Here is a 12739-nt window from a genome sequence, read left to right as displayed (position 1 = left end):
TCAGTATTCTTACATCAAGTGTAAGAAATATCCAAAAGTCAAATCCTCTCATGTTGAATTTTAACCTGTCGGCAACAAAGTCCATAATTATGCTGTTTTTATGCAGACCACAACTTCTGCATAGACATTTCTTCTGCTCCTTTGTCAATACGTTGTGTTCATGTTGTAAAATCTTATTGATCTTATTGTGGTGTGGTCTGCTGGAGCAGCAGCATCACAGAGAGGGAGAGGAAGAAGCTGGACTAAGTCATCAAGAAGTCCAGCTCCGTCCTGGGCTGTGCTCTGGACTCGGTGCAGGAGGTGGGGGACAGAAGGGTCCTGGCTAAACTCACATCTATGCTGGACCATGAGTGTCACCCCCTGCAGGACACTCTCTCCGCTCTGGAGAGCAGCTTCAGTGACAGACTGATCCACCCTCGCTGTGTGAAGGAGAGGTTTCACAGGTCTTTTCACGTCACGTCATTCAGCTTCAAAATCATGTGCAATACTGTTATACTCATGTGCAATACTGGTGCAATATTTCCTGTCCATATAACAGTTTTAAATAAGAGTGTTATTATTAAGATTATAAGAGTTATTTCTAAGTTATCTGTTTTTTATGATGTGTACAGTATCTGTGCCTAATCTGTGTTGCAACACAAACATTTCCCCATTGTGGGACAAATAAAGGTTATCTTATCTTATCTTGAATTGTAGAAAAGGGTTTACTCAGAGTTGGACTCTATTATTGTAAACTGGCTGTAGCTCCCTCATCACTGATGATTACCTGATTAGCATCAGAATCTCCCGCCCCCCATGGCTTTGAAACACTATTGTATATGGCCGGTAAGTTGAACATTAAAACCTCCATTTCTGTTTAAAGAGGGATTCTCTCTCTCTCTCTCTCTCTCTCGCTCGCTCTCTCTCTCGCTCTCGCTCTCTCTCTCTCGCTCTCTCTCTCGCTCTCTCGCTCTCTCTCTCTCGCTCGCTCTCTCTCTCGCTCTCGCTCTCTCTCTCTCTCGCTCTCTCTCTCGCTCTCGCTCTCTCTCGCTCTCTCTCTCTCTCTCTCTCTCTCTCGCTCTCTCTCTCTCTCTCTCGCTCTCTCTCGCTTGCTCTCTCTCTCTCTCTCTCCCTCTCTCTTTTTTTTTTTCTCTTGCCTAGAATCTTAACCTCACTGTCCTCAAAAGAGTGGTTTGTGGATTTAATATGAGATAGAGATTCCATTTCTTCTTAGTTCTGTTTGCCTTATGTCCGTTTTGTCCTGCTTTTTATCTCTCTTAACTTTGTTAAGAGCCCAAGGGGGTAACCACAGGCCGAGAGAGCATTCCAGACGTGTTTTATCTCCTTCCTCTGTCCAGGATGCACTTTCAGCCTGTGGTTACCCCGCTGGAGCTGTTGTTCAATATATGAAGTTGTATGAGTGTTTGCTGTTTTTAATTGTGCTCTTGATGTCCAAGACATTATGTCTCCATTAAGGAGACACTTTTATCTTATCTTACTTTGCAGACTATATTTTTCAAAGGTTTTGCATAAATGAATCGTATTATATCATTTTACTTAGAAATGATTCCAAGCAGTCACACTATCAGACAGCACTGGTCCCCTGCTGTGTACATTGTAGTTGTACTGTGCCCATTATTGTGTGAGTATTTTTTATGTCAATCGAAAATCAATTTCACTATGAGGAAAAGTAAAGCTATTTATTTAAATTGTAAACAAGGCCCAAAGCTCATCTAATTTACTCAAGTTATGATTTGACAAAGAAAAATATAAGATGCAGCTTGATTTTGTTAAATGACAACATTTAGAATTTCAGAATTTGTTGTTGGCTCTTTTTTTCAACTTTTTTCAACTTCTTAACAAAATTCACTTGACTGATGTAAAACTATGATGAATATTTACCTCATGTATTAATTATCCCGTCAAGTCATAATTGGGAAAACGTGAAAACCTGCCATACATATTATGCACATTTAAATGAGCGCTGCTGTTTACATTCACGTTACTGAGCTCAGAACTCAGAAATAACCTCCCGTCGCCTGAAGCGCGTCACATGGGCCTTTTTATGTTGTGATGCCATGTGAGCACAGAATGTTGAACGTTATGATGTCATGTGAAACCAAGCTTTAAACTCCTGTACATGTGACTGCGGCTCTGACAGGCCCATATATTTCATCCCTGCAAACTGTAATTTTAGACTCACTTGTCCTCCTTCTTGTTGCTGTGCTCTGTCGAACATTCTATCAATCTCCAGCGTGAACTCTTCAAACTCAGGGATGATGAACTTTTTCTTAAAGGCCTTCGTCAGCAGAAGGATTATGTTGCCCACGCATCTGCAATCACACAAAAGATTTAGGGAAGTGTTATAATGTTTGATTATATTTGTAGCTGTTTGGTACATATATACATTTTCCATCCTTTCTTCATCAAGCTTTGTCAGCCATGAATTGTACGTATGTTACATTGTGTAGACTCAGTATTGTCTCCTACTGCTGGGAAATAAGCTTCTCCAGCACTATTCTTTTTATACTTTATCGATCCCTGTGTGAAAATGTACCTTCTGCATTTGAAAAAGAGCCGCAGCCTTTGCACAACAATACGAGTGCGAAGGATGAGTGCGACCCGGTCGACTATGAGCAAGAAGGAGTCTCGCACACTGGAAAACCTTGCTAAATTCAATATATATCAGTCCTCCAGCCTTCCAAAGACAAATCCCTCCGTGTTTGATCCATTCTCCATCATCACTGGGCTGTCGGGAGCTTTAGGAACCATAGGACAACACACAAAAATGTACTTTATTTCAGCAAAAGGAGCACATGAGTCAAATTTCCTTACAATACACATTCAACTTATCAGAATTGAACACAGACAGCCCAGTGTAAGAAGAGCAGCTCCACAGCCGCTCCTTGCTCTACATACATAGTTAGTACCTGGTTTAGTGTGTGTCATGTGTTCAGATCATGCCTCCCCCCTTTTTGACACTAAATAAACCTGTTTTGTGTGTTCTGCTTTTGGATTCTATTGCAAATCATGACTATCTTGTCTTCACTTGCAGCATTGAACATGAAAAGTAAAGCGCCCTAAATACAGTAGGAAACGGAGAGGAGAGGCGACTTGTGTTATTCATATGGGTCATTTCCACCCAAAATACAAGGACTTTTTCTATTTCTAGTCTACAGTGTGTATAAGTCTCCTTGTGTTTGATGAAATGGGATAATTAATCAAGTCTTGATCGGACTAGTACAGCTGTTTAGCTCTGCATTAGTTTAATAGTTTCAAGGTGTTTCTGATTGAAAACTAAAGGAACTCCCCGTGCAGCATCGCCATATCATTTTAAAAACAGTAAGACATATATTTTAAAAATCTAAATCTACCTTTGTAAATCTAAACTAAAGAGAAAACGTACGTAATTAAGACATGTGTTTATACAATTTTCATAGCTTTTTTAAACTTCTAGTCTGTGGTATTTAAACGTCTTGGAATAAATTGTAACATTTGGGGTAGAATAACAAAAAAAAAAACATGAATTAAGTAGTTATTCAAACAAGTGGCCCACAGATTAGTCTTGATTGAACTAGTATAGAAATTTTAGGTAAACATTAGTTGAATAGTTTCAAGGTGTTTCTAAATGCAGTGGAGCATATTTAGTGGCAGAGAATTTGAACAAACCAGCAAAGAACATTTATATAAATGTTTTAAAATCTAATTAAAGGTGGTATGGACGATTTTTTTCAGCAAATTTTTCATCATATTTCCTCGATGCGATGCGCTCCGTTGCGCTAATAAACAAACGCACGTGTGTGTTGTATCAGTCCGCACGGGGTAGTGCGCATGCGCACTTCCGCCTGCGTTCTCAAATCGCCGAAAAATCGTCCATACCGCCTTTAAGTAAATCTAAATTAACGAGATTCAAATTGTTACTCTAGCTATCAATTCCAATAATAATAATAGTAATAATTAATTAATAATAATAATAATAATAGTCATTTTCATTTCATGGTGTTATTAACATACACATTTAAAGACGGATTATTCATGTGTGCAAATACACCCCATCAAGACTAAAACTAGGACTAACTCCAGAACGAAACATGTACTGGACAAGCAATAAACCAGGACCAGAACGGGACCAGAACAGGTCCAGAACAGGACACATTTTCAGCCTCTTCTTACACCTGCATACATTTTCCTCACTATAACGCGCTGGTTCTTGGCATGCGATCAGCCCGACAGCAGCTGGCACCTGTCGTCTCCCCGTCCGCCCCCCGCAGATTTAAAATAGCTCTGTCACTGTGAAAGTCCCCTATAACGTCAGCTTGCCCAACGCCCGGCACAACCGCTCCAGTCCAGCTAAACTTCTGTCCCGCACACGCATCCTGTTTCCCACACTCATGTTTACGGTTTCTCTGCCCCATTCAGAGAGCCTAATATGTCGTCATAGGAACGTGCACATGACTGACACTTAACTTGATACACATGCAGCAACAATAAGGGAGTATGAACATAATATAATAATCATATTTATTTGCTCTTATTTGATTTATTAAGTTAAATGATGAGGACATGTGGAGTAAATAATGCTTTATCTTTTGTATGTTTTGTGCAGCACGTTGGATGAAATGTGCTGTATAAATGACGTGTATTTGACTGGATGTAATATACATAAACTGTAATATAAAACTGCAATATAAAATAGTATTATTTCATTTAACAACACTTTTCTTGCCTTCATAACTGATTTGTTTTATATCCTTCCTGCTTGTCCTCGATGTTACTGCTTTGCCTGGAATCTTCCACAGTATGGCATTAAACTTATCTCCATGGAGACAAGCAGGTGACACTACCAGGCCAAATAAGTTACAGGTCAGAGCTGTGAAAAGGTGACCCCATCTGCTCAGAATAAAAAGAAAGCATGTTTTCCAAGGTATTTTTTTGGAAACACCTAATAAAAAAAATAATAAAGCAACATACTGTAGCTATGCCGTACTGTGGAACATACATGGATAGCAATAATATCGCCATAGTTACAAGCAGGTGCACCTTTAAGTCATGCTCAAGTCCTTATTGAGACCTGGTTTAGAGCTGGTGGTGCTGGGAAAAAGTACGTCTAGTTATTTTTGTTTCTAATCAAAATGTAGCCTATTTTGACTTCAGTCTTTATTCAGTCCAGATTATTTGTCCTGCCCAATGTTTTCTGAGCGGATGCAAAAGGTTTGAAAACGAGAAATGAGCTCGAACTGTTTGAGAGAAGACTGTGAATTGTTAGTGCTGCAGATGATTATGATAAATGGAAATCAGTATCAGTAAATCAGTTTCCACATAGACTAAACATGTGAGAGTAAATGTATTATGAACTACACTTATCACTGCTGCGTGTGCAAGTGTACATTTGACTGTTATTGCATTTGTATTGGTCTTATAAATCCTGTATATTGCGTATAAATATTGTTGAAACTAAAACATTGTTTCTTGCTTATATTGCCATGTCCCTTAAGACATGTTGGAAGCAATAAATGAATAGATGGGACGACTGTAGCTTAATTGGTAGAGACGAAAGTTTGGACGTTTTCATCACCACAACAGTCACTGCGTACATTCTTTGGAAAGACACTTAAATTGCTTTGCCCCAAGTTATTCTTGAGGACAATGAATAGAATAGAACAGAATAATTGGATTTTCTTTAGTTGCATATTAAACTTTATAAAAATGAAAAGACAGGTGTGAGTTTGTGCACCGTTTGAACAGCGCCTTGTCCAACACGACCGGCCCGTTGGAGTCCCGCGAGGCTTGTCTCATGTGCTTCACACAGTCACGCAGCCGAGGGTCCGACATCAACAAACCCGTTTTCTTCAGAGCCTGAAATTAGAATGAGGGAAAAGAGGGAAGAGGAACAGAGGTGGATAGAGACATGAACAGACATGACCATGTCAGGGCTAAACCAGGACCAAAGCCCTCTAAACCTAAACTAAACAAGTTTTAAGTTGAGAATCAGATTCAGAAAAGGTTTATTGCCATTGCCAATGAAAAAAATTCACAAACCTCGGAACATGTTTGTTCGATTCGGTGCAACATAAAACAATGAACAATAATAAAGCAAAAATAAAGCAGGTCAAGGACTAAACCAGGATTAACTGGGTGCAGCATGAAGGACCTTACAGCTGCAAAAACGCTACGTACATCCCTGAAGTGCACACATATTCAATTCAAAGTATCAATTAGCATCGAATAAATAGTTTACTGTGTATCGTATGCTTTATTTAGGACTGTGGAGTTTTTACAGAAAATGAACCAGCTTTTTCAGTTCCAATAATATCGGCTGATCCCCGTGTAGAGACTGAAAATCGAAATAACTTTCCTTAAAACATAAATAACTTTTCACTAAACAAATCCTCTAAGGCAGTGGTTCCCAAAGTGGGCTTGGGGTATTCAGGAGGGGCCCGAATAGTAGCAAATTGTCTATAGTCATTGCTACTTGTATTTCACATGAACCTTGTGTGAAAAACATAACCTATTATTTTATATAAAGTGTGAATTATGATTAGGGGCCCCATGTGATCTTTGGATAGATAAGGGGGGCGCAGCATTACAGACTTTGGGAATGGTTGTAGTAATGAAATGTATTCATCAAGAAACAGCGATAGTTCGAACATTAAAAGGGGCCAACAACGACGAGAATTAATCGTATTAGATAAATATCCCGGCCCTGAGCGACATCCTAGAACCAGGACTCGATACAACACAACTACTACTACAATACTTCATATCACAAAGGACTAAACGTGCTCTATGACAAAATCATACTACTTCTCATATTTCTAAAGAGTAAAGAGTTTTTTTTCAGAAACAGGTTCGTCACTCACTACCTCCACCGCTTATGTAACATCCTCTCAAATGAAATCACCCTTCTCTGGCTCGTGGGCTCCACCTGAGCTGCCACACTAAAACAGGAACGCACTCTTAATTCACAAGACGTGACATGAGGCTATTTTGGTGCTGGGCCTGGAAGATCTGCTACAGTCATTCAGTGCGGCGGCAAGATCACTCGCAATCAAATCACGAGTTTCCACGGGCGCAATTTACAAAGACACAGCAAATAGTATGTCATGAATTTGAAGAAACCCCAGGAATAATAGCAACAGATATGTCAGGAGCTAATGGGGGTCTTAATAAACTAAACAATTGTTCTTTGTGAACATAATATTCTACTCAAACAATTTAATATCCCATCTTATAATGCCTGGCCGGACAAGACCACACGCTTTTACAATACTTTACAAAGAAGAATGGATGTGATTGACAGATAATAATGGTATGTTCAGGTCAAAACAAACGCTTATATACTTCTACTCCGGAGCGACTTATAAGTGATATTATTTGTTATTTTCACACTTGCAACCGCATTTCATACTCCAGTGTCTCTCTAATATGCATTTTTTGGCTGGTGCGACTTATAGTCCGGAAAATACAGTAAAAATGACACAAAGGACTGAGAATCAATATATCTGAGGTAAAGAAGTTAGAGATTTCTTTCTGAATGATACTTGTGGAATTTTTGGGAGGAGATGTCTTCCGCATTTGAGAGGCACGTGCTACATTAAGCAGCTGCGTTCCAAAACTGAGCGGTTCCCTGATGCAGTTTATATTTCAGTCTTATTTCAAATGTGTATGCTCCTGGATGGGTTTAAATCTAGAGCTCAGAACTGTATACTTCTAAAACATAATCTACAACAAATCTAATTTGATCATGTCGTTCGCTGTTGCTGTGGGCTCCAGGCAGAATCTGAACTGAAGACACAGGTGGAGATGAAGTGCAAAGGATGAATAATTACAACTGAAATCTAATTTGACGAGGTGCATCTCTCGCAGACAGGACAAACTGAGCAGAGTCTTGTTGTTATGGACAGCAACAAAAATGATAACCCTGTAGTGAAAAACATGAAATCTATGTGATTCATAGTTAGGTTAGTTTGGCAGATGTTTCACTGTCTTCACTTAAGCTCATTAATGCTCCAGTGCATGTTTAAGAATAATGAATATGTTTAGTCAAATAATTTGTCTACCAAACATCCAATAATAATAATACTTCCTCTTAAGAACCTTCCCTTCAGTACATAAAACACAGAATAACCTTGGTAAACGCAGTGGATTTGTTATTGCAGATTACAGTATTTCAGCAATGTTTACCATACGCATCAGTTAGAGTGCACTATAGTTCAAAGCACAACACTCACTTCATTACACAGCACAGAGGTTGTAGTTTTACTAATGACACGCCCGGGACTATACCAGGATAATTTAAATAAGTCTTTCTGCAAACTCTGTAATTATGGAGATACTGGCTCTGTATTTTTCCTCAACCCTTTTATCAATTGACCCATATTTTCAGGTGTTTTTATCGCAATCACGGCCAACGCATTCAGTCGCCCATGATGCAAACTCCTCTGTTGATGCTGTAAATGCTTTTCAAATTACACAGTGACTTGGAATAACGGCCTCTTTATGAAAAATGTTTGTAGAAGCTAAGTATTACGTTGTTACCTAGATAAGAATAATGTATCACTCAATTATAGCACATTTACTAGCTTCCTCCTTGTCAAAATATCGAAATGGCAATAATCAGCTGAGGACATGCTTTGTCTTTGTCTTTATGTTTTCTGTTCCTTCTCTTGCTGAGGTTAATACAGACAGAAGAAACATGCTTCTCAATATTAAAGAACTATAATATAAGAAACACACTAACTCTGGAAGCATTACAGACATTTTTAACGCTATGATCATGTCTCGCTTTGACAGCCTTCTCCCATAACGCAAATAAGGATTAGAACAATCTTCCTACTAACTAACAAGTCAGACAAACTATCCAACATTCTCTGTGGAACTGAAAAAGTGGCCTTGGAACAGTCAAACTCGTCAGCATTAACAATTGAACAATCCCTCCCTTATAATAAGTCTAATGTTTTGACCTGCAACACAACATGCTGCGGAAATGTGTGTGTCATATGTAAATAAGTAACTGTACACTCCCATGGATCATTACATTTTTTGTGTGATATGTATTTATTTATATATTTTATGGACTGTTTTAAAAGTGCAAAGCTAAACTGGTGGAAATGTATACTCCTTATGTTCATGTAAATACGTGTTGATTGAGATGTGTGAGTATATTTGGGATGTGGACTCTGTGAAATGATCTTATTGTTGAACGTGTTTTTTTTGCACTGTATTATCTGTTCTGTCAATCTTCATTTTAACAAGCTTATGTCTCTTCAAATAAAGTTTAAACTAAACTATAATAAATATAAGTCAAAATACAATAGTACTGATTCCCTATCAATTTTACCCCCAGTGAAAATAAAAGTCAAATCATTTATAGTAGATATAGTAAAGAGCAAAAAATATCTACCGTATACACTGCTCTTTGAAATGTGTTATTGTGACTATTCGCTTGTGCCAAGTTTAGCTTGCGTGTGCGTGTGCGCTTGTGTGTGCGTTTGCGTGTGCGCTTGCGTGTGCGCTTGCGTGTGCGCTTGCGTGTGAGCTTGCGTGTGAGCTTGCGTGTGCAGTGTGCGCCTGCGTGTGCAGTGGAAAATCACAACATTTCAGGGTCAGGTGAAGTGTGAAGAAGCTGTTGACTCACGGAGACAAATTGTGACAGAGGAATGGAGTCTTTGCCCTCTGTGATGGTGTAGAACAGTAGGTCCTCAACCCCTTCCATTAGCCTGTATCTACACAAGCAAGAGGAGAGAGAGAGAGAGAGAGACAGGGAGAGAGAGAGAGAGAGAGAGAGAGAGGGAGAGAGAGAGAGACAGAGACAGAGACAGAGACAGAGACAGAGACAGAGACAGAGAGAGAGGAGGGAGAGAGAGACAAAGAGCGGGAGAGGTTGAGCAAGGAGGAAAGAGAGATGGCCCATGAAAAAGTAAGGGAAGGGGCAGAGAGGGGGAGAGAAACAAGACAAGTAGAGAGAGGGGAGAAACAGTGAGGGACAGAGTCAGGGAGGGGGAAAGAGAGAGAGAGAGAGAGAGAGAGAGAGAGAGAGAGAGTTGGTCAGTCTAGTCAAACACAAACGTGACATGACCTGTTGAGAAACATCAGCACATGGCCCAGTATCAGAGTAAGCGCTGTCTGTGGTCCTATTCAAGCTGAGGCCCCTTTAACACATCCATGTGCTTCTTTTTAGATTTTTTTATTTATTTACAAATGCAAAACAGCTTTACATAAGAACAGTGAGGACAACAAAAACAGCAAAAGACAATAACACAGACATGAGACAAATAGAGGGACAACAATCTAGAAACTACAGAGCGGGGTGTGCGTGTGTGCGTGCGTGTGCGTGTGTGTGTGTGTGTGTGTGCGTGTGTGTGTGTGCGTGTGTGTGTGTGTGTGCGTGTGTGTGTGTGCGTGTGTGTGTGCGTGTGTGTGTGCATGTGTGTGTGTGTGTGCATGGGTGTGTGTGCGCGCGTCTGTGTGTGTGTGTGTGTGCATGGGCGTGTGTGTGCGTGTGTGTGCGTGTGTGTGTGTGTGTGTGTGTGTGTGTGTGTGCGTGTGTGTGCGTGCGTGTGTGTGTGCGTGTGTGTGTGTGTGTGTGCGTGTGTGTGTGTGTGTGTGTGCGTGTGTGTGTGTGTGTGTGTGTGTGTGTGCGTGTGTGTGTATGTGTGTGTGTGTGTGTGTGTGTGCGTGTGTGTGTGCATGTGTGTGTGTGTGTGCATGGGTGTGTGTGCGCGTGTCTGTGTGTGTGTGTGCATGGGCGTGTGTGTGTGTGTGTGCATGGGTGTATGTGTGTGTGTGTGTGTGTGCGCGCATCTGTGTGTGTGTGTGTGTGCATGGGCGTGTGTGTGTGTGTGTGTGCATGGGTGTGTGTTCGCGCGTCTGTGTGTGTGTGTGTGTGTGTGTGAATATATTTGTTTGTGCATATGTGCGCGTGCATGTGTGTATACATTCAAACAGAGTAAAAACGTGTTAAATCATTATTACCATCATCACAATGCTATCATATATTGTTGTACATGTAGATGTAGTCATAATCTTAAAGTGGCAGTGTCTCCACTTGGGACAGAGATGCTGTGCTAAGGAGCCCACCTCTCGTCGGTCCTCCTACTACACTGTGGTGCTTTAAAACACAAGAAATGATCGAGGGGTGTATTTTCAGGACAGGACAACAGTTATGATATAGCAAAAGTGATATAAATGATGACAGTGATAATAGTACTAACGACAGCAACAACAACAACAACACATGTATGTGTTAATGACATGTTTGTGTGGCAGGGTGGTGGTTGTGTAGTTGTGTAGGAGTTGGCTCACAGACAAACATATAAAGGCCATGTTTGAGGTTTAATGGGCCACAGGCAAATATTGAGACAACTATAAATTGTCCATAATAATGCACTGGTTTTCACAATATCTGGAAAAAATAAATTATTTTCACATAAGAAGTTACATTGTAGAAAAACACTGGACACTCCTGGACGAATGAGGGATTACACCGACATAAGAATCTACAGTATAAATCAAATGTACTGTTTATTAGTGATCCTCTTTAGATACGTTTAGACTACATTAGGAGTCAATAAGATCATAGCTTAGTTTATGAAATATTTTTGCATATATTTTATGCATAATTCAGTTAAAAGTATTAAAATTACGTAACTTTTCTGTGGTCAGCCACCTGCTCGTCTCCATGGAGATGGTATTGCTTTGCTTGAAACGTTCCACAATATGGCATTAAATATATTTGATTTGTGGTTAATTATTAAACGTGTGTTTTTTTTATTGCTCAAAAATATCTTTATAATCATGCATCATTACTGTGAATGGGCTCGCTTCTCCACAGATCTGACCTGTAACTTGGCCTGGTGACGACACTAACCTGTGTCCATGGAGATGGTAATACAATATTGTGGAACATTCTAGGCACAACTCCATGCAACAAACCGGGGTCGAACCCTTCACTACGAAAAATTACAATCGGACATCTTTTGTAGTTTTGCAGTTTTAACAAATACAGTTTGATGTGGAGCAACTGTGACAAATACAAATCTACATTTCATCTATATTTTTATTTCTGGGTTTTATGCTTTATACTAAAATTAAATCATATTGTGACTTTGTACGAAGTCAGTTGAGTGTAACCTGTTGGTCCTTGTTCACACGTTGTTAATTGAGTGTTTTCAACATTTTTATGACAGATTAATCCTGGTGCAGACAGTTTGTTGTGACCTACTTGGTGCGTCCTTGGTCTTGGGAGCAGGTCTGATGCAGGGCTCGATGGGGGTGAGGAGGTGATGAAGGCAGAGGAGCAGGGAGCAGTATCCGGCACACCACTGAGCTACTCTCACATCCAAGCCTGGAACTGGCCCCTGCATTTTTGATCAGCTGCAGGAGTCCCGGGTTTGCTGTCCTCAGACTTTTCAGGCAGTGCATTGGGATGAAAAAAGTGTTGGCGAGTGAATGTCAAGAGAGCTGAATATAGACTCTTTTGTCCTTGTTTCCGCTGGAGAGGAGACTTGTGGCCAGAGCAGTTGGTCTTCAGTGAGTTTAAGCAGGTGGCGTTTTACAGTGATAGGATCAAATACACAGAGAGCTGGAGGCGGGACTCAGCCATATGACAGATACAGTCACCGGGGCAGCTGAGCGCAACATGACGAGGAGTTCACACTAGAGACACATGCTGGTTACGTTCGGTTTTGGCCTGTAATTAAATCAACTGAACTTATAATTATATGCATAATTCATGTTTTGTATGATAATAATTGATCAA

General features: G+C 40.2%; 1 protein-coding gene across 2 annotated transcripts in view; it reads right to left on the bottom strand.

Annotated features, from left to right (window-relative positions):
- The window catches only part of LOC140362894 (glutaminase liver isoform, mitochondrial-like), a 23090-nt gene extending 10561 nt beyond the window's left edge, over positions 1–12529 (bottom strand). For both annotated transcript variants that reach the window (XM_072449175.1, XM_072449176.1), the window contains exons 1-4: positions 12203–12529; positions 9617–9704; positions 5714–5835; positions 2183–2312 (exon numbers count right to left, since the gene is read on the bottom strand). In XM_072449175.1, coding sequence (XP_072305276.1) covers positions 2183–2312; positions 5714–5835; positions 9617–9704; positions 12203–12402 — 540 coding nt within the window. In that variant the 5' untranslated portion in view covers positions 12403–12529. The remainder of the gene's footprint in view (positions 1–2182; positions 2313–5713; positions 5836–9616; positions 9705–12202) is intronic.
- Between the last annotated feature and the right edge of the window lie 210 nt (positions 12530–12739).

This window comes from Eucyclogobius newberryi, unplaced genomic scaffold (assembly GCF_026437365.1).
Source record: "Eucyclogobius newberryi isolate DKJ021-1_F unplaced genomic scaffold, fEucNew1.0.hap1 SCAF_17, whole genome shotgun sequence".
In the NCBI taxonomy this organism is placed as follows: Eukaryota; Metazoa; Chordata; class Actinopteri; order Gobiiformes; family Gobiidae; genus Eucyclogobius; species Eucyclogobius newberryi.
The sequence above is the reverse complement of the archived record's forward strand: the minus strand, read 5'-3'. Positions and strand labels throughout refer to the sequence as shown.